The sequence below is a fragment of the Ranitomeya imitator genome, chromosome 3, assembly GCF_032444005.1.
Source record: "Ranitomeya imitator isolate aRanImi1 chromosome 3, aRanImi1.pri, whole genome shotgun sequence".
In the NCBI taxonomy this organism is placed as follows: domain Eukaryota; kingdom Metazoa; phylum Chordata; class Amphibia; order Anura; family Dendrobatidae; genus Ranitomeya; species Ranitomeya imitator.
The window spans coordinates 45,353,188-45,375,864 of NC_091284.1; the positions used below are offsets into that span (position 1 = coordinate 45,353,188).

The window sequence follows — 22,677 nt, forward strand, 5'->3', positions numbered from 1 at the left end:
CTGGCCAATCAAGAACAGTGATACTGTTGTTTGCAAACCAGGTATTGGTACTTTTGGCCGTGTGGACAGGGGCCAAGTCCTGCTGGAGAATGAAATTTCCATCTCCAAAAAGCTTGTCGGCAGAGGGAAGCATGAGGTGCTCTTAACCTTCGTCAGGCTGCATAATTTTACGTTAACAGGCTGCAGAGGTACAATTGTACCTTCATATATATTTTATTGAAATTTGGCCAATATATTCTGGTCCAAACCTGCAGAGATGTCACGAAATTTCAGCCCTCTACGGCTTTTCGAAAAAAAAAGTTATTGCAATTTTAAAACGGAATAGTTACAATTGTACCTACTCAGCCGGACGAAGGTTAAATTTCCTGGTAGATGGCTGCGCTAACTTTGGTCTTGATAAAACACAGTGGACCTACACCAGCAGATGACATGGCTCCCCAAACCATCACTGATTGTGGATACTTCACACTAGACCTCCAGCAGCTTGGATTGTGGCCTCTCCACTCTTCCTCCAGACTCTGGGACCTTGATTTCCAAATGAAATGCAATATTTACTTTCATCTGAAAACACCTTGGACCACTGACAACAGTCAAGTTCTTTTTCTCCTTGGCCCAGGTAATAAGACACTTCTGCCGTTGTCTATTGGTCATGAGTGGCCTGACACAAGGAATGCGACACTTGTAGCTCATGTCCTGTATACCTCTGTGTGTGGTGGCTCTTGACGCGATGACTCCAGCAGCAGTCCACTCCTTGTGAATCTCTCCCTAACTTTTGAATGGCCTTTTCTTAACAATCCTTCCAAGGCTGCGGTTATCCCGGCTGCTTGTGCACCTTTCTGTACTACACTTTTTCCGTCCAGTCAACTTTCCATTATTATGCTTGGATACAGCACTCTGTGAACAGCCATCTTCTCTAGCAATGACCTTTTGTGGCTTCCCCTCCTTGTGGGAGTGTGTCACTGACTGCCTTCTGGACATCTGACAAGTCAGCAGTCTTCCCCATGATTGTGGAGCCTTATGAAACAGACTAAGGCTATGTGCACACGTTCAGGAATTCATGCAGAAAATTCCTGTGAAAATCCGGACATTTCTGGGAGATTTCCGCATGAAATCCGCATGCGGTTTTTTGCGCGGTTTTGACGCGTTTTTTTCCTGACATTTCCCAATGCATTAGACAGTGGGAAAACCGCGAAAAAAACCGCAAAATTAATGAGCAGGTTCATTATTTTTCCGCAATGCGTTTTTCATGCGGAAAAACGCACATCATGTGCACAGGAATTGCGGATTTCATAAAAAATGATAGGATGCTTAATGTATGCAGATTATTTGCGGTATTATAGCGTTTTTATAGCGCAAAAACGCTAGAAAACCGCAAATAATCTGCAACATGTGCACATAGCCTTAGGGACCTTTTTAAACTCTTAGGAAGCCTTTGCAGGTGTTTTTTGTTAATTATTCAAATTTACTGAGATAATGACTTTTGGGTTTTCATTAGCTGTAAGCCATAATCATTAACATTAACAGAAATAAACACTTGAAATAGATCACTCTGTAATGACTCTATATAATATATGAGTTTCACTTTTTGTATTGAAACAACTGAAACAAATTAACTTTTTAATGATATTCACCTGCATATATATATATATATCAATCAGTACTTTGTGAGGCCATCACACTATATATGTGGTATTATATGTGTGGGGCCATCATGCTATATATGGGGGACTACAGGTGGAACCATCATACTATATATGGGGGATTACATGTGTGGGGTCATAACCCCACCCCCATGTGACCAAAGCCTCGCCCCTGCCCCCACCCTGCCAGGCCATGGAAAAATGGTCTTGCTTGAAGCCGATCCCTGGTTCAAGAAAGGTTGGAAATCACTGCTCTAATGCATACAAAAATACAAACATTCCAGTCACCTACCTGCCGCACAGGATGGTCGCACCCTTTGTGACCACGATCGTTAAGGCCCTGGCATTATTTTTGGAGGCACCTTAATGCTGCTTATGAAACACTCTTATGGTGTTGTGCATACGGTCCTCTTATAGTACTGTTTAAGGGGCACTCTGATGTGCTGTTTATAGGAGCATGCAAATAATACAGTTTATAGGACACGTTTGGCACTGTTGACAGGGGCACTCTCATGTGCTTTTTATAGAAGCACTCAGATTATGCAGTTTATGGGGCACTCTGATGGTTTATGTGAACACTCTCGTGCTTTTTATATGAGCACTCAGTTTATGCTGTTTATGAGACTACCTGTTGGCACTGCTCGTGGGGGCACTCTCATTTGCTGTTTGCACTCAGATAATGCATTTTATTGGGCACTCTGATGGCACTCTTCATGGTGGCACTCTGATGGCACTCTTCATGGGGACACTGATGGCACTCTTCATGGTGGCACTCTGATGGCACTCTTCATGGGGACACTGATGGCACTCTTCATGGTGGCACTCTGATGGCACTCTTCATGGGGACACTGATGGCACTCTTCATGGTGGCACTCTGATGGCACTCTTCATGGGGACACTGATGGCACTCTTCATGGTGACACTCTGATGGCACTCTTCATGGGGACACTGATGGCACTCTTCATGGTGGCACTCTGATGGCACTCTTCATGGTGAAATTCTGATGGCACTCTTCATGGTGACATTCTGATGGCACTCTTCATGGGGACACTGATGGCACTCTTCATGGTGGCACTCTGATGGCACTCTTCATGGTGGCACTCTGATGGCACTCTTCATGGGGACACTGATGGCACTCTTCATGGTGGCACTCTGATGGCACTCTTCATGGGGACACTGATGGCACTCTTCATGGTGACACTCTGATGGCACTCTTCATGGTGGCACTCTGATGGCACTCTTCATGGGGACACTGATGGCACTCTTCATGGTGACACTCTGATGGCACTCTTCATGGTGGCACTCTGATGGCACTCTTCATGGGGACACTGATGGCACTCTTCATGGTGACACTCTGATGGCACTCTTCATGGGGACGCTGATGGCACTCTTCATGGGGGCACTCTGATGTGCTGTTTATGGAGTAACACTAATGATCCTCTAAATAGAGCCACATTAATAGCATGGTTCATGGAAATGCATAACAATTCTGCAGATCACGCAGCATGCCATACCTTATCTCTACCTAAAAACTATAAAAGGAGGCTCACATGCTTTAAATTGTAGCTTATTACTAACCTTATAATCATTTATAGGGGAATTACATTATCAATAATTTCCTAATATATTGCTATAATATGTACATTATAAGACATAATTATATATTTACTATAATATACTGCTACAATATATACTATTCTATTATACATGATAACATAATACCCACTCTACTATAATAAGAAATAATCCTTCTATATTATTTCAAAACACTCTTTTTCGGTGATTACTTTGTATCTCCGTTCATACTGCACCCACACACACAAATGATACACCATTTGAAAGGTAAACTTGCCTCCTTCAGTAAGAAAATAGCCAAACAAACCACACATCCATGATGTGATCACAAATTACACTTTAAACATTAATTTTCATAAACCTGCAGTAAGGAAAAATGACCTGGAGGTGGCACCACACTACCCCAAAGCATACTACCACAAAGCTGAAACAAATCCTAACATTTGCCTTGGGGGTTTGCCATCTTGCCAAACTCCTTGCCCAGCCGATTTCAAGCAGGTAGATATAAAATATTTGCTACATGTGTGGAAGTAGAATAAAAGTAAAACGTTACCTGTTTAAGACTTCAGCTTTGAAACTGAAGATATAAATGAATGCAGCCTAAAAGGGACCGGACAGGTTCTGAACCATCAGATTTTCCATATTATTGGACAGTCATTGAAAAGTCTATCTTCCTTCTAAGGTTGTAGCTTATTGGTGACCTGGAGTCACCTCTGGTTCCAAGTAAAAAACTGCAGCGTTGACAAAACTCAGACTGTACATTGTTTCCCGATGGGAGAGATTGGTGGAAACAACCTTGCAAAATTTGAAAAAAAAATCCAACCATAGGGGAAAAAAAGGTAAAATATTCTGCAAATATTACTTTTTTTTAAAGGGATATTCCCAATTATTATACAATGGTGTAAATGCGCTCAGTTATGGGGTCAATTCTCCTTCATCATTTTTACTGTCAATGTGGCACTGCTGTACAGGGAGCTGCTCCGTTCACATACATAGGGCTGTGTTGCACTTCCCTACACTGCAGATAGATGGCAGTGCTGCTGTGGAGGGGAAGAAATGCTGCTGCCCCTGTTCTTTTGCAAGGTCCCGACAATCAGACCCCTTCTGATCAGTAAGTAAAATACCATTATGTTTAATGTTGGGGGATCTCCTTAAGGCTGGAGTCACACACAATGTATAAAAAAATCGAGAATCGCAGAAATGTTCCCTGAACAGTGATCCATATGTCATCCATGTGCAGTGCGAGGATGCGATTTTCTCGCATGTAAGCATCTGTGTGACATTCGAATGGCGAGATTTTCTCACCGGCTTGCAAAATGGACATATAATGGATCCATGGGCTCAAAGACAAAAAAAAACACACATACCGTAAAAAAATAAATAAATAAATAAATATATATATATATATATATATATATGTCAGTGAGACACATACCTCTCTGTGTTCATCATCTCATTAAATACATTAACATTTGACCAGCTTAATGTTCCTGAAATTGCATGCGCCCCCGCCAACCAATGTGCGAAAATTTAGCACGGGCCAACTAGTAATAATATATTTACTATAATATCTATAAGTAATAATAATATATTTACTATGATATCCTGCTATATGTAATCTACTATAATATATAATATCTACTGTTCTATATAATATCTTCCATACCATAATATATCATTTAATATATACTGTTCTATAATATAATATGTTCTATTCAATGACATATAACAATATATCTACTCTTAGAGTTGAGCACAAAGATTTGCATGACCCCGATCCAGCAACCTCCTCCTACCGACCAGTGTGACATCATCATCATCATCAACAATGATGTAACGCCAGGCTACTAATCATGCGATGCCCTGATGATGCCAGCAGATGGGGGGAGGAGATCTTACCATGGTCCTGCAAATCATTTTGCTCAACTCTATCTGCTATACTATCTACTATATAATTGTCACTTCACTTCCGTCTTTCTGTCCTTCTGTCTGTCTGTCACGGATATTCATTGGTCGCGGCCTCTGTCTGTCAAGGAAATCCAAGTCGCTGATTGGTCGCGGAAAAAAAGCCACAACCAATCAGCGATGGGCACAGTTCGGAAGAAAATGGCCGCTCCTTCCTCCCCGCAGTCACTGCCCGGCGCCCGCATACTCCCCTCCAGCCACCGCTAACACAGGGTTAATGCCGGTGGTAACGGACCGCGTTATGCCGCGGGTAACGCACGCCGTTACCGCTGCTATTAACCCTGTGTGTCCTCAACTTTTTACTATTGATGCTGCCTATGCGGCATCAATAATTATAAATCTAATGTTAAAAATAATTAAAAAAATAAAAAACCTGCTATACTCACCCTCCGTTGTTCGCAGAGCCGGCCGCCATCTTCTGTTCCCGGCGATGCATTGCAAAATTACCCAGAAGACTTAGCGGCCTTGCGAGACCGCTAAGTCATCTGGGTAATTTCTCAATGCATCCTGGGAACGGAAGATGGCGGCAGCCGCGCGCTCATTGCCTGCGCCAGATCCGAAGGTGAGTATGTTTATTTTTTAACCTGTGACATACGTGGCTGGGCAATATGCTACGTGGCTGGGCAATATACTACGTGGCTGGGCAATATACTACGTGGCTGGGCAATATACTACGTGACTGGGCAATATACTACGTGGCTGGGCAATATACTACGTGGCTGTGCAATATACTACGTGGCTGGGCAATATACTACGTGGCTGGGCAATATACTACGTGGCTGTGCAATATACTACGTGGCTGTGCAATATACTACGTGGCTGGGCAATATACTACGTGGCTGGGCAATATACTACGTGACTGGGCAATATACTACGTGGCTGGGCAATATACTACGTCACTGGGCAATATGCTACGTGGCTGGGCAATATACTATGTGGCTGGGCAATATACTACGTGGCTGGGCAATATACTACGTCACTGGGCAATATGCTACGTGGCTGGGCAATATACTATGTGGCTGGGCAATATACTATGTGGCTGGGCAATATACTACGTCACTGGGCAATATGCTACGTGGCTGGGCAATATACTATGTGGCTGGGCAATATACTACGTGGCTGGGCAATATACTTCGTCACTGGGCAATATGCTACGTGACTGGGCAATATACTACGTGGCTGGGCAATATACTACGTCACTGGGCAATATGCTACGTGGCTGGGCAATATACTATGTGGCTGGGCAATATACTACGTGGCTGGGCAATATACTACGTCACTGGGCAATATGCTACGTGGCTGGGCAATATACTATGTGGCTGGGCAATATACTACGTGGCTGTGCAATATACTACGTGGCTGTGCAATATACTACGTGACTGGGCAATATACTACGTGGCTGGGCAATATACTACGTGGCTGGGCAATATACTACGTGGCTGGGCAATATACTACGTGACTGGGCAATATACTACGTGGCTGGACAATATACTACGTCACTGTGCAATATACTACGTGGCTGGGCAATATACTACGTGGCTGTGCAATATACTACGTGGCTGTGCAATATACTACGTCGCTGTGCAATATACTACGTCACTGGGCAATATACTACGTGGCTGGGCAATATACTACGTGGCTGGGCAAAATACTATGTCGCTGTGCAAAATACTACGTCGCTGTGCAATATACTACGTGGCTGGGCAAAATACTATGTCGCTGTGCAAAATACTACGTCGCTGTGCAATATACTAAGTGGACATGCATATTCTAGAATACCCGATGCATTAGAATCGGGCCACCATCTAGTAACATATAATAATATAATAGACATCTATATATCTCGTGGGAGAAGGGATTTTCTACATAGGACATTTCATCTTCAAAAGTCCCCAATCACATTGCTTTCAGTGCTGACATTCAGCAACTAGGGAAATCTCCCAATCATATATAGTATATACTTAAGATGCTGTGGTTGGAAGGATGCTAGAAGGAAACTCTTGATACTTTTTGATTAACCCTGACCCTATGGATGCTTTTGGCATACGTCAACCACGATAGAGGGGATTTAGGTGTCCCCAAACCACTGCTCTTGCAAAAATAGAGTGCTGCATTACACAAGGCCAACTCACTGATCTAAATGGGTACTGTGCAATACTCAATTTCCCCAGTGGTGGCGCTGTAGAGATGTAGAGACATTGCCACCGATTGCAGCTGATCGGTGCATATTACAGCACAGTGAAACTCTATGATCGGCATATTGAGTAGGGGCCTTTCCAAAAAGTAAGGCTTGACCGAGGCCGAGAACCCCTTTATTACCTACCTGCTGCCATTTACCATGACGAGGTTGCTCCGCGATGTTGTTTTGCATTCTTCCATGTTTCTAGAATTGTAAATTATTTTTCGACGCAAGTTGTGTGTCAGCTTCTGCCTATTTATAAGAGAGAGTGGCAGAAAGAAGCTTTTTCAGGCTTTAGTGCCCAAACATAAGCAGGATTAAAGATTAATCGCCTTAGTTACTAAGAAAGAGAATCTCAGCAGGGAGTGAAAACATAAAGGTAATTAACGACTTAATTCAGCTTCAGGCGCCTAAACCAGAGCTGAGAGTCCCCTCTGTGCGCCGCCATTGTTATTCCCCTGTCTTACTTTCAGTTCTTTACTCCATACTTATAGATAAGTAAATATCGCTATACAATGACATTAATATTCATAGTGACTGGAAATGATTCATACAAAGGTAGGAAAATGATGGAGGATACTATAAAGGAAGAGGAAGGCCTCATCCAGATTGTGTATGGGACCCACGTGTAACCGTCTGGGTGTAACGCCCGCATCCCTACCAGAGCACAGCTACTATACGCTCAAAAGTTCTACAACTTTCTAATTTTATCAGTTTTTTGGTATAAACGCTAAGCGTCAAAAGTTGTCACAAATCACTGAATACGCCAAAATGTTACTTTTTATATTGCATTCGTCAAAAGTTATAAAACATGTGGAATAGAACAGAACAAATGTATTCATTTGAATATATGCCTTATAATAAATGTTTTAAATAATCTTCACCCTCCTAGCCTGATTTACAGCTCCTCAATGGCGTTCCTCACTGCTGTTTAATCCCCAGCCACCTAGCCTGATTGACAGCGTGTCACTGTCCCTCCTCCCTACTGCTGAATCTCCACCCACCTAGTCTGACAGATAGATCCTAAGTGTCCCTTCTCCCTGATGCTGCTGAATCTCCACCCATCTAATGTGATTGTTAGCTCCTCAGTGTCCCTCCTCCCTGCTACTGAATCTCTGCCCACCTAACCAGATTGGCAGCTCCTCAGTGTCCCTCCCCCTGCTGTAGAATCTCCGCCCACCTAACCAGATTGACAGCTCCTCAGTGTCCCTCCTCCCTGCTGTAGAATCTCCACCCACCTAACCAGATTGACAGCTCCTCAGTGTCCCTCCTCACTGCTGCAGAATCTCCTCCCACCTAACCAGATTGACAGCTTCTCAGTGTCCCTCCTCACTGCTGCAGAATCTCCTCCCACCTAACCAGATTGACAGCTTCTCAGTGTCCCTCCTCCCTGCTGCAGAATCTCCTCCCACCTAACTAGATTGACAGCTCCTCAGTGTCCCTCCTCCCTGCTACTGAATCTCTGCCCACCTAACCAGATTGGCAGCTCCTCAGTGTCCCTCCTCCCTGCTGTAGGATCTCCGCCCACCTAACCAGATTGACAGCTCCTCAGTGTCCCTCCTCACTGCTGCAGAATCTCCGCCCACCTAACCAGATTGACAGCTCCTCAATGTCCCTCCTCCCTGCTGTAGAATCTCCACCCTCCTAACCAGATTGACAGCTCCTCAGTGTCCCTCCTCACTGCTGTAGAATCTCCACCCACCTAACCAGATTGACAGCTCCTCAGTGTTCCTCCTCCCTGCTGTAGAATCTCCTCCCACCTAACCAGATTGACAGCTCCTCAGTGTCCTTCCTCCGGGTCCTCCCTGCTGTAGAATCTCCACCCACCTAACCAGATTGACAGCTCCTCAGTGTCCCTCCTCACTGCTGCAGAATCTCCTCCCACCTAACCAGATTGACAGCTCCTCAGTGTCCCTCCTCCCCGCTGCAGAATCTCCGCCCACCTAACCAGATTGATAGTTCCTCAGTGTCCCTCCTCCCTGCTGTAGAATCTCCACCCACCTAAGCAGATTGACAGCTCCTTAGTGTCCCTCCTCCCTGCTGCTGAATCTCCGCCCACCTAACCAGATTGAAAGCTCCTCAGTGTCCCTCCTCCCTGCTGTAGAATCTCCGCCCACCTAAACAGATTGACAGCTCCTCTGTGTCCTTCCTCCCTGCTGTAGAATCTCCTTCCACCTAACCAGATTGAAAGCTCCTCAGTGTCCCTCCTCCCTGCTGTAGAATCTCCTCCCACCTAACCAGACTGACCGCTCCTCAGCGTCCCTCCTCATTGCTGTAAAATCTCTACCCTCCTAGCCTGATTGACAGCTCCTCAGGATCCCTCTTCTGCTGCTGAGATCTCACATTGCTTATCACAAGCTGCAAGTGTCTGTCTGGCTGAGTGGGAGAATTTTTTGCCGAACTCGAATACTGACTGCTTGTAAACAAAGACAAGGGGGGATAAGATGTAATTTCTGGATTGCTAAGGGAAAGAAGAAGTCAGTATAATTGATTATGACATTTTATAACTTTTACAGCAGTTTTTTTTATTATTATTTATTTTAAAAGTTGGATGTCTCCTTTCATAATGAACATTATCCAGTGAACTCCCCCTAGAGGCAGGAGACAGAATGAACCAATATATGATGGAAGTGCTGATAAAAAAGAAGACAGAGTTACCCTATTGTCCTACTGGAGTACCACGTCCTAAAAGAAGTGCGAACGTCCTGGACTTGATATTGTACATAGCACATTTATGTAAATACGTCAATGCTTTTATCAGGGCGTCAGTACTAAATTCACCTCCTTCCTCTCTCCCTAACCTCATTTCACCTCTGTCCTACGCTTCTGCTTGCCGGCATATTAACCTCCTAATTTAAACATAAGTAAAGTAAGCACCCCATTCCAGACCACCCAAAAATAGCGACTAGACTTTCAAACAATGCTGAGAACAATCCTAATAATGATCCCAATCCCATAGATAAGAGTGTTATGTAACCGGTGGTTGTTGCTTGCGGTGCCTTCGCGGCCAGAGTTTGGTGGTAAACAACACTTGTACAGGGTGGTGAAAAAAAGATTCTTGAGGCGCATTGCTCATTTATCACCCGTGCTTTAATGTCAACACAGAAAGACATTAATGGGAGTAACGGAGCAGGAGATAGGTAAATGCCAGGAGCGTAACATTTTCTCAGTAATCTCTGTTTATGTTGTGATTCCTGTTCACACTCCAGATAGGACACCCATTCAGGAAAGTTTCGAGAAACATTAGAAAATTCTTAAGAAACTTTCTGCTGGAAATCAACCAGCAGAAACCGAATCCGTTGGCAAAATATTACCTTTAAAGGGGCACTAAACCTAGAAATTAATGAAGCAACAATAAATCTAGTATTTAATATCAAGAATGTCTGCATGATCCGCACAACAATCAATCTTGCAGAGACACAGGGGTTAATCCCTCGCTCATCAGTTCCATCTTTGGCTGATAGACAGCTGAAGTTATGCTCCTGAGTTAAGGGGTAGGGTTTAGTAACCTTTTCTCCTACGGTATACAGAGCAGCGGGGAGAGGATCCTGCTGCAGACAGTTGTCTTACAGTCAGACACAGAATTGTGAGGAGTTCCCAAGATACATAAAAGATTTCTTGATATATTTTACACACCTGTCCAAGATATAGGCTCTTCTCCCTACACACAGGTACACTAAGCTTTCTTGTGCTCCAAGTCAGGCTTTGCAAGTAGCCGGCATGCTCACTGATGTTGAACATCCTAGGCCTATATAAGGCCTCCCAAGACACACACCTGTGTCTTGGTATTAAGACTTTCTAGTATACTTTTAATTTGTCTGTCCATTGTTCCTGTCCACAGTGTCGAGGATGTCTCCTGGCTGCCTGTGGGTTCCAGTCCCTGAGTTACCTGTCTGTGGCTTCCAGTACCATGGATAACTGTCTTTGGTCTCCAGGATGTCTCCCGCCTTCCTGTGGCTTCCAGTAACTTTGCTGCCTGTCTGCAGTCTCTGGTATTCCTGTAGTTTCCAGTAACAGTCTACAACCTACAGGATATCTCCTGCCCGCGGCTTACATTAACTCTGCTACCTTTCAGCGGTCTCCAGGATGTCTCCAGTCTGCCTGTGGCTTCCATAACTCTACTTCCTGTTTCCTGCTTGCAACACCTGCCTGCTGCACAGACACCCGTGGCCTATGTGCCCACCCAGATCTTGAGGTTTGAGGATCCACCTCACCTAGTGAGCCGCTTGTGATAATATATTTAACAGTTTTAGGCCTTGTTCAGTTGTCGGTGATTTTTCTGGTACAAAAAAAAAAATCAAACGGTCCAAGTGTTTTGATTCGAGTTTCTGTTTTTACCACTATTGTTTCATTAGTGATTTTCTCGTATGAAAATAAATTGCAAAGCTTCTCCAGTTCACTGTAATGTTAATCACGGACAGCACTAGGACAGCACAATGATGCCATCCATGTGATCACAGTGTTTTCATGGACCCATAGACTTGTATGGGTAATTTTGATTCATGACTCGAAAATCAGAGATATCTCTTTTTTCATGGCTACATCATAAACATATGCATGTAAAGAAGCTGCGGAGACACCATCACGTGTTTCTCGACGCAAGCAGTGAATAGCCAGGCCTTTCCCCAGGAAGGAACAACCACGGGAAGGGCAGCATCCTACGAAGGAAAGCCACCTATGCCAAGCATGGTATCCATCCACAGACAGCTGTTTCGGGGTGTTTGCCCCTCATCAGTGTGGAGTAGGAATCTGGCTATTAGGAGCAGTGCCTAGTAAAAAGGCTATAAAGGCACAGATGATTGGCCTCGGGGAGACCAAAACATCCAACACCGCGGAGACACCATCACGTGTTTCTCAACGCAGTGATTCCAGAACACTGCCCCCATCCCTTATGAGAAATATGCAGATGCATGTAAAGAAGCTGCGGAGACACCCCGAAACAGCTGTCTGTGGATGGATACCATGCTTGGCATAGGTGGCTTTCCTTCGTAGGATGCTGCCCTTCCCGTGGTTGTTCCTTCCCGGGGAAAGGCCTGGCTATTCACGGCTTGCGTCGAGAAACACGTGATGGTGTCTCCGCAGCTTCTTTACATGCATCTGCATATTTCCCATAAGGGATGGGGGCAGTGTTCTGGAATCACTGCGTTGAGAAACACGTGATGGTGTCTCCGCGGTGTTGGATGTTTTGGTCTCCCCGAGGCCAATCATCTGCGCCTTTATTTACATCATAAACATAATCCACAGACATGTAAACCTCTCCATAGACTTTAATGGGTGCACATTCTATCCGTGAAAACTGTGTCCAATTTTTGGACTGATTTCACCAATGATTTTCATCAATGATCAGTGTTTCATCAAACCTTCTGCAACCTTCACCAGTGATATAAGGTGGAGGAAGCACAGGTGAAAGATACTGAGGAACAACCACTCACGCATTGACCATGCATGGGGAAAGTTGATACTTAATATTATAGATGCACAAAGATATGACTGGCCTAAGCCCGACTGTCACTTCTCATGCAGGATTGGACTTACCTTGTCCAGACGTCAATGAGACACGATTCCTCATTATAGTAATAGCAGCAACATACAGTCATAGAAAAAATATGTACACCTGCTTTTAATTCTATAGTTTTTATGTATCAGGACTGCTTCCATAAGAAGGCAAGTAGCAGCTAGGTGATGTTAAACAAATGCCCTTGAACATTCATCAGCAAGTGTGGCCATCGCCTCCGGACCAGCAAAACTGACAAATCTTCTGCTTTTATTGATAAAAGCAGAAGTTTTGGCAGTTTTGCCGGTCTGGAGAATTCAGATGTGGAACATTCAGATGTGTTTTAACACAAATCCCAATGAGGAAAAAAGTCAGCAATGATCTTAAAGAAACACCTGCCCATCAACAAGAGAAGGATAATAAGGCCATTTACAAACAGTTTGGAGATGGTCATACTTTAGTGGGAAAGATTCCTTGGAGTGATTGTCCCAGCAAATTCACCCCAAGGTCAAACTGTGCAATGCTCATAGAAATTGCAAAAAGAAACAAATCAAGAGCTACAGCTCAGACTCTAAAGGTCTCCAGTACAATTAAAAAAAAGAATAAATAAATATGGCTTGTTTGGTAGGATTGCCAACAAAAAGCCTCTTCTTTGATGTTTCTGGTATTTCCGTGAAAACATATTTTGAAAAGTTGGCTGTGGACTTTGCAACTCAAATGACTAGTACGTGGCTTATGCCCGCCCCGCTCCCCTTGAGTGACAGGTCTCTCGCTATAGCATTTCTGAATAAAACGTACCTGACAGGACCAAGGTCTGAAACATTCTGCCCGTGGATTGCTGGAGTGTCCGACCCCACTGGTTCAGAGAACGTAGGTCCCAAAGTCCTCTGTGTGAACTAAGCATTAGTGAGGATGTGCAACCACCCCTGTGGGCGGTGGATGAAGCAGCAGTCTCACATGCTCACTAGTGCTCCATTCACACAGGGAACTTTGAGAACCCTATTCTTGTGATTGATGGCGGTCCAGGTGGTTAGATAGATCCTAAATGGGAAGGAAGGAAGGAGGGAAGGAAGAAATTAGGGGAGGAAGGAGGGAAGGAAGGTGCAAAGGAAGTAATGAAGGATGAAAGTAAGGAAGGAGGGATGGAGAGAAGGAAGGAAGGTGGAAAGGGGGATGGAAGTAAGGAATGAGGGAAGTAGGGAAGGAAGGAAGGAAGGGAGGGCACTGGGCTGGTTGCCTATGAAGTAGGGGATAAATGCTAAGCTCAGCTTCACCAGCTCATAAAGTTGCTGCCTTGGCTGTTGACATCAGCCATACGAGCTGCATTGTTTGCAAACGTCCAGTTATATATATATATATATATATATATTTTTTTTTTTTTTTAAACCTACAAAATATATATATATATATATATACAGTGGGGCAAAAAAGTATTTAGTCAGTCAGCAATAGTGCAAGTTCCACCACTTAAAAAGATGAGAGGCGTCTGTCATTTACATCATAGGTAGACCTCAATTATGGGAGACAAACTGAGAAAAAAAAAATCCAGAAAATCACATTGTCTGTTTTTTATCATTTTTTTTTGCATATTATGGTGGAAAATAAGTATTTGGTCAGAAACAAACAATCAAGATTTCTGGCTCTCACAGACCTGTAACTTCTTCTTTAAGAGTCTCCTCTTTCCTCTTTCTTTAATGGCACCTGTTTAAACTTGTTATCAGTATAAAAAGACACCTGTGCACACCCTCAAACAGTCTGACTCCAAACTCCACTATGGTGAAGACCAAAGAGCTGTCAAAGGACACCAGAAACAAAATTGTAGCCCTGCACCAGGCTGGGAAGACTGAATCTGCAATAGCCAACCAGCTTGGAGTGAAGAAATCAACAGTGGGAGCAAGAATTAGAAAATGGAAGACATACAAGACCACTGATAATCTCCCTCGATCTGGGGCTCCACGCAAAATCCCACCCTGTGGGGTCAGAATCATCACAAGAACGGTGAGCAAAAATCCCAGAACCACGCGGGGGGACCTAGTGAATGAACTGCAGAGAGCTGGGACCAATGTAACAAGGCCTACCATAAGTAACACACTACGCCACCATGGACTCAGATCCTGCAGTGCCAGACGTGTCCCACTGCTTAAGCCAGTACATGTCCGGGCCCGTCTGAAGTTTGCTAGAGAGCATTTGGATGATCCAGAGGAGTTTTGGGAGAATGTCCTATGGTCTGATGAAACCAAACTGGAACTGTTTGGTAGAAACACAACTTGTCGTGTTTGGAGGAAAAAGAATACTGAGTTGCATCCATCAAACACTATACCTACTGTAAAGCATGGTGGTGGAAACATCATGCTTTGGGGCTGTTTCTCTGCAAAGGGGCCAGGACGACTGATCCGGGTACATGAAAGAATGAATGGGGCCATGTATCGTGAGATTTTGAGTGCAAACCTCCTTCCATCAGCAAGGGCATTGAAGATGAAACGTGGCTGGGTCTTTCAACATGACAATGATCCAAAGCACACCGCCAGGGCAACGAAGGAGTGGCTTCGTAAGAAGCATTTCAAGGTCCTGGAGTGGCCTAGCCAGTCTCCAGATCTCAACCCTATAGAAAACCTTTGGAGGGAGTTGAAAGTCCGTGTTGCCAAGCGAAAAGCCAAAAACATCACTGCTCTAGAGGAGATCTGCATGGAGGAATGGGCCAACATACCAACAACAGTGTGTGGCAACCTTGTGAAGACTTACAGAAAACGTTTGACCTCTGTCATTGCCAACAAAGGATATATTACAAAGTATTGAGATGAAATTTTGTTTCTGACCAAATACTTATTTTCCACCATAATATGCAAATAAAATGTTAAAAAAACAGACAATGTGATTTTCTGGATTTTTTTTTCTCAGTTTGTCTCCCATAGTTGAGGTCTACCTATGATGTAAATTACAGACGCCTCTCATCTTTTTAAGTGGTGGAACTATCACTATTGCTGACTGACTAAATACTTTTTTGCCCCACTGTATATATATCTATAATATAACGCTGGGAGCGTCACTCTGTCCGAAGCCTTTATAGACTGTGCAGGCGCAAGCGCCGGCGCAGTCTGGGCCTCACAGAGTGACGCTCCCGGGAGATCGCGGTATGCGTTCACACTGAACGCACACCGCGATCTCCAACAGAGAAGCAGGGACCGCCAGGAGGGTGAGTATCGCCTATATTCACCTGCCCTCCGTTCCACCGCTGAGCGCCGCCATCTTCCCGGTCTTCGGCCTGTGACCTTCAGTTCAGAGGGCGCGATGACGCGCTTAATGCGTTCCGGCGCCGCCCTCTGACTGAACAGTCACAGCCAGGAGACCGGGAAGATGGCGGCGCCCAGCGGTGGAACGGAGGACAGGTGAATATAGTAAGTGCTGGGGGGCCTGAGTTGGCGGCGATACCGGCACCTGACCCCCACAGCGCGCCGGTGTCCCCGCCTGCTCAGGTCCCCGGATGGGTGCAGCACATGACAGGATGGGGACGCAGGATGGGGACGCAGGATGGGTGCAGCACATACCAGGATGGGGACGCAGGATGGGTGCAGCACATGACAGGATGGGGACGCAGGATGGGTGCAGCACATGACAGGATGGGGACGCAGGATGGGGACGTAGGATGGGTGCAGCACATGACAGGATGGGGACGCAGGATGGGTGCAGCACATGACAGGATGGGGGCGCAGGATGGGTGCAGCACATGACAGGATGGGGACGCAGGATGGGTGCAGCACATGACAGGATGGGGACGCAGGATGGGGACGCAGGATGGGGACGCAGGATGGGTGCAGCACATACCAGGATGGGGACGCAGGATGGGTGCAGCACATGACAGGATGGGGGCGCAGGATGGGTGCAGCACATGACAGGATGGGCACGCAGGATGGGTGCAGCACATGACAGGATGGGGACGCAGGATGGGTGCAGCACATGACAGGATGGGGACGCAGGATGGGGACGCAGGATGGGGACGCAGGATGGGTGCAGCACATACCAGGATGGGGACGCAGGATGGGTGCAGCACATGACAGGATGGGGACGCAAGATGGGTGCAGCACATACCAGGACGGGGACGCAGGATGGGTGCAGCACATGACAGGATGGGGACGCAGGATGGGGACGCAGGATGGGTGCAGCACATACCAGGATGGGGACGCAGGATGGGTGCAGCACATGACAGGATGGGGGCGCAGGATGGGTGCAGCACATGACAGGATGGGGACGCAGGATGGGTGCAGCACATGACAGGATGGGGACACAGGATGGGTGCAGCACATGACAGGATGGGGACGCAGGATGGGTGCAGCACATACCAGGATGGGGACGCAGGATGGGTGCAGCACATGACAGGATGGGGGCGCAGGATGGGTGCAGCACATGACAGGATGGGGACGCTGGATGGGTGCAGCACATGACAGGATGGGGACGCAGGATGGGGACGCAGGATGGGTGCAGCACATACCAGGATGGGGACGCAGGATGGGTGCAGCACATGACAGGATGGGGGCGCAGGATGGGTGCAGCACATGACAGGATGGGGACGCAGGATGGGTGCAGCACATGACAGGATGGAGACGCAGGATGGGTGCAGCACATACCAGGATGGGGACGCAGGCTGGGTGCAGCACATGACAGGATGGGGGCGCAGGATGGGTGCAGCACATGACAGGATGGGGACGCAGGATGGGTGCAGCACATGACAGGATGGGGACGCAGGATGGGTGCAGCACATGACAGGATGGGGACGCAGGATGGGGACGCAGGATGGGTGCAGCACATACCAGGATGGGGACGCAGGATGGGTGCAGCACATGACAGGATGGGGACGCAGGATGGGTGCAGCACATGACAGGATGGGGACGCAGGATGGGTGCAGCACATGACAGGATGGGGATGCAGGATGGAGCAGCACACGACAGGATGGGGACGCAGGATGGGTGCAGCACATGACAGGATGGGGACGCAGGATGGGTGCAGCACATGACAGGATGGGGATGCAGGCTGGAGCAGCACATACCAGGATGGAGACCATATACCATTATAAATGCTCGCCACCCGGGCGTAGAACGGGTTCAATAGCTAGTACTGTATATATACAGTGACGAGGGCCAACAGCCCGAAACACCGTGTCTGCGAATTGAGATACTGATTTGGCTTTTATCTTAAGTCATATTGCACGACTCGTTAAAGAGTTGATTGTGACTTGTAGGATCGCTACTTCCAACAGGTGGCACTATAGTTATTTTATAGACAGGCTAAATATAAAACTATATATATATATATAAAACTATATATATATAAATATAAAACTATATATATATAGTACATATACATATAGCTCCTATCTATCTATCTATCTATCTATCTAGCTATCTATCTATCCATCTAGTTAGTTTCCTGCCGGTGATGTCTGTCTGTTATTGGATAACCTGGACAACCCCTTTAAACAAGCAGAACAATAAGGAAATTGTGAGTATATATAGTACAGAAATGTAAGCAGGCAGTTTGCCCATTTTCCTTTGCAATCACCACCAGTCAGTGCATCCTGGCAGTTGTAGTCCCAAACCAGCTAGGCAGGAGCCAGTCCTTATTAGGCCCATTTGGCAAAGGGTGCAAAGACTGTAAAACATGAACCTGCATGTTTACTGCTATTGTGTATAAATCAATGAATTGTATTTACATTGGATATTGCTTCCTACATGCCATAGATATATATTATTATTATTATTTATTGTTATAGCGCAATAATCTTGAACAATACAAGTCACAGCTGGTACAGGAGGAGAGAGGACCCTGCCCGCGAGGGCTCACAATCTACAAGGGATGGGTGAAGATACAGTAGGTGAGGATAGAGCTGGTCATGCAGTGGTATATATATATATATATATATATACATATATATATATATATATTATTAACCCTTTGTGCTGGTATCCAGTAATCTGCAACCTGTGGCTCACCCGCTGTTAACAGACTACAACTCTCACCAGTCTGCCACTGCCATAGGGCCTGCTGGGAGTTTCAGTACCCAGACGGCAGATGTCCTACATGTAGATACATAGACCTGTATGTGTATTGGACTTACCTTGGGGCTCAGCAGCTGCACATGAGGTTCAGTATCCACTTAGTGGTAGTTAATCCCAGTCTCTCAGCCTGAAAATGCCTTCCCATCCCAGAGCCTGTGGCACATGGAGAATGGGCAGTGCCGATCACCCGGGCGAACCTTCCAATGTTTTCCTTGATAAATGACCGTGTTTAGATTTGATTTGTACTTTGCATTCCTGGGAAACACTCCCTTTAGGAGCTGGGAACGTTTACCCATCTCTGAAATGCCGCTCTGACTAATGACTCGGGGCTTAATTATTTCTAGACTCCGCGTTACACATACTGGACTGTAGGCAGCACTGTATATACTGTATATATGTATATACTGTATATATATATGTGCATCTACCACCATAGGTCTCATGGCCTGATGTATAGTAGGGAGAGCGAAAAGAATATATGAAAGCATGATTACAGAAGAAGAGAAAAAGGTGAATGAAATATAGAAATATAGATGGATAGAAATATCTTTAGATTCAGACTATAGAGATACATATCAATAGGGAGCTAAATGTGGGACCGAAAAATAAAGCAACAGATGCAATGAGATACATAGTTATGAAATACAAATGCAGAAATAAAATATATGCAAATTTTATTTTACCGACAAAATAATCGCTGTCCATATGGAACTCACAATCTACATACCCTATCAGTGTGTCTTTAGAGTGTGGGAGAACCCGGAGGAAATCCACACAAACACGGAGAGAACATACAAACTCCTGGCAGATGTTGTCCTTGGTGGGATTTGAACCCAGGACTCCAGCGCTGCAATGCTAACCACTGAGCCACCGTGCTATATTTATTTTTAATTTATTATGCTCACTTATACAGCGCTGTCATATTCCGCAGCGCTTTACAGATATTGTCATTACTGTCCCCACTGGGATCACAATTTAAACACCCCGTCAGAATGTCTATGGAGTGTCAGAAGAAACTAGAGAACTAGGAGGAAAGGTAGATCAATAGATACGAGACAGATAGATAAGAAGTTGTAGGAAAAATAAATATATAGATGATAGATAGATAGATAGATAGATAGATAGATAGATAGATAGATGATAGATAGATAGATAGATAATACATAGATAGATGATAGATAGATAATAGATAGATAGATGATAGATAGATAGATAGATAGATAGATAGATAGATAGATAGATAGATAGATAGATAGATAGATAGATAGATAGATAATAGATAGATAATAGACAGATAGATGATAGATAGATAGATAGATAATAGATAGATAATAGATAATAGATAGATAGATGATAGATAGATAGATAGATAATAGATAGATAATAGATAGATGATAGATAGATAGATAGATAGATAATAGATAGATGATAGATAATAGATAGATAGATGATAGATAGATAGATGATAGATGATAGATAGATAGATGATAGATAGATAGATAGATAGATAGATGATAGATAGATGATAGATAGATAGATAGATAATAGATAGATAATAGATAGATGATAGATAGATAGATAGATAGATAGATAGATAATAGATAGATGATAGATAATAGATAGATAGATGATAGATAGATAGATAGATGATAGATGATAGATGATAGATAGATAGATAGATAATAGATAGATAATAGATAATAGATAGATAGATGATAGATAGATAGATAATAGATAGATGATAGATAGATAGATAGATAGATAGATAATAGATAGATAGATAATAGATAGATGATAGATAGATAGATAGATAATAGATAGATGATAGATAATAGATAGATAGATGATAGATAGATAGATGATAGATGATAGATAGATGATAGATAATAGATAGATAGATAGATAATAGATAGATGATAGATAATAGATAGATAGATGATAGATAGATAGATGATAGATGATAGATAGATAGATAGATGATAGATAGATAGATGATAGATAGATAGATGATAGATAGATAGTAGAAGGATCTATATATATAATTGTCTAAGGGTTTTTCCGTCTGTCTGTCTTTCTGTCTGTCTGTCTGTCTGTCCTGGAAATCCCACGTCCCTGATTGGTCGATGCCGCCAGGCCTCGACCAATCAGCGACGGGCACAGTATCGACGTAGAAATCCCGCATCTCTGATTGGTCGAGGCCGCCAGGCCTCGACCAATCAGCAACGGGCACAGCGACGATGATGTCATAATGGTTGCCATGGCGACGATGATGTCATAAAGGTTGCCTCGATCAATCAGCGACGGACACAGTCTGCCGCGAATTCTGGAATCATCATTGTCCATATACTACGGGGACATGCATATTCTAGAATACCCGATGCGTTAGAATCGGGCCACAATCTAGTCTACTATATAATTGTCTAAGGGTCACTTCCGTCTTTCTGTCTGTCTGTCTTTCTGTCTGTCTGCCATGGAAATCCCAAGTCGATGATTGGTCGCGGTCAAACGGCCACGACCAATCAGCGATGGGCACAGTGCAGCCGTGAAATGGCCGCTCCCTACTCCCCTGCCGTCAGTGCCCGCTCCATACTCCCCTCCAGTCACCGGTCACACAGGGTTAATGGCAGCGCTAACGGACCGCGTTATGCCGCGGTGTAATGCAGTCCATTAACGCTGCTATTAACCCTGTGTGACAAACTTTTTACTATTGATGCTGCGTATGCAGCATCAATAGTAAAAAGATCTAATGTTAAAAAAAAATTAAAAATCATTGTATTCTCACCTTCTATCGGCCCCCGGATCCAGCCCAGGCCTTTCCCGCTCCTCACGACGGTCCGGTCCATGCATTGCGAGACCGCTACGCCATCATCTCGCGAGACCGCAATGCACTCTTGGGACCGGAGCGTCGCGAGGAGCATTGGTTAACTCGAAACGAAAGGTGAGTATGTAACTATTTTTTATTTTAACTCTTTTTTTAAACGGGATATGGTGCCCACATTGTTATATACAAAAAGGACCACTCTAAGGCAATGCACACCACTATGAATTATAAATATAAAAGGCAAACTTTATTGACACTGCAAATATAAAAACATCTAAAAGCAATCACATCACCCCCATTGTGATCCTGCCAGAGTAACAGGGGTCAGAAGTGTACAAATCTTACATAAATGCAATACAAGGTACAAAAAATATATATATCATGTACTATAGAAGATGACCCCGCTTTAATGCACAGATAATAAACCAAAATACCCCCCGGGGTCAGAAAGATGAGCATTATGCTCATTTAGGCTCATGTGCATCATTTCTTATATACAGCAGGCACATGAACTTTATTCTGGCATACACGTGCATACTACATACTGTACAATCTTTGGATGTATTTATTCCTTGGGTTATCTAGAACCATTTATATTATATGTGACTGTCCACATTGTCCTGTGTTTGCTCTGGACATAGACATTTATTGCTCATCTTTCTAACCCTGGGGGGTATTATGTATTTAGATGTTTTTATATTTGCAGTGTTAATAAAGTTTGCCTTTTATATTTATAATTCATAGTGGTGTGCATTGCCTTAGAGTGTTCCTTTTTGTGTCTTCCTTAGTACTATGTTATGCTACCACTCTTTTGCACCCCTTTCATATGTAATTGTGCTATAGTATATACATATACCAGAACTGATAATATGTAAGGACCATATTAGGGGAAAACTCTAAAGAGCAATGCAGTAACCATAAGAAAAAAAGAGTTACAATTCCCAACTGCAAAT

At 44.4% G+C, this 22,677-nt stretch overlaps 1 protein-coding gene across 2 annotated transcripts in view; it reads right to left on the reverse strand.

The window, feature by feature from the left end:
* The window catches only part of EPCIP (exosomal polycystin 1 interacting protein), a 33,618-nt gene extending 14,485 nt beyond the window's left edge, over positions 1–19,133 (reverse strand). The window contains exons 1-2 of one of the 2 annotated variants that reach the window (XM_069760859.1): positions 18,963–19,133; positions 7,504–7,611 (exon numbers count right to left, since the gene is read on the reverse strand). In XM_069760859.1, the coding sequence (XP_069616960.1) occupies positions 7,504–7,559 (56 nt within the window). In that variant the 5' untranslated portion in view covers positions 7,560–7,611; positions 18,963–19,133. The remainder of the gene's footprint in view (positions 1–7,503; positions 7,612–18,962) is intronic. The other variant, XM_069760861.1, reaches the window with a different exon arrangement.
* Positions 19,134–22,677: the final 3,544 nt, after the last annotated feature.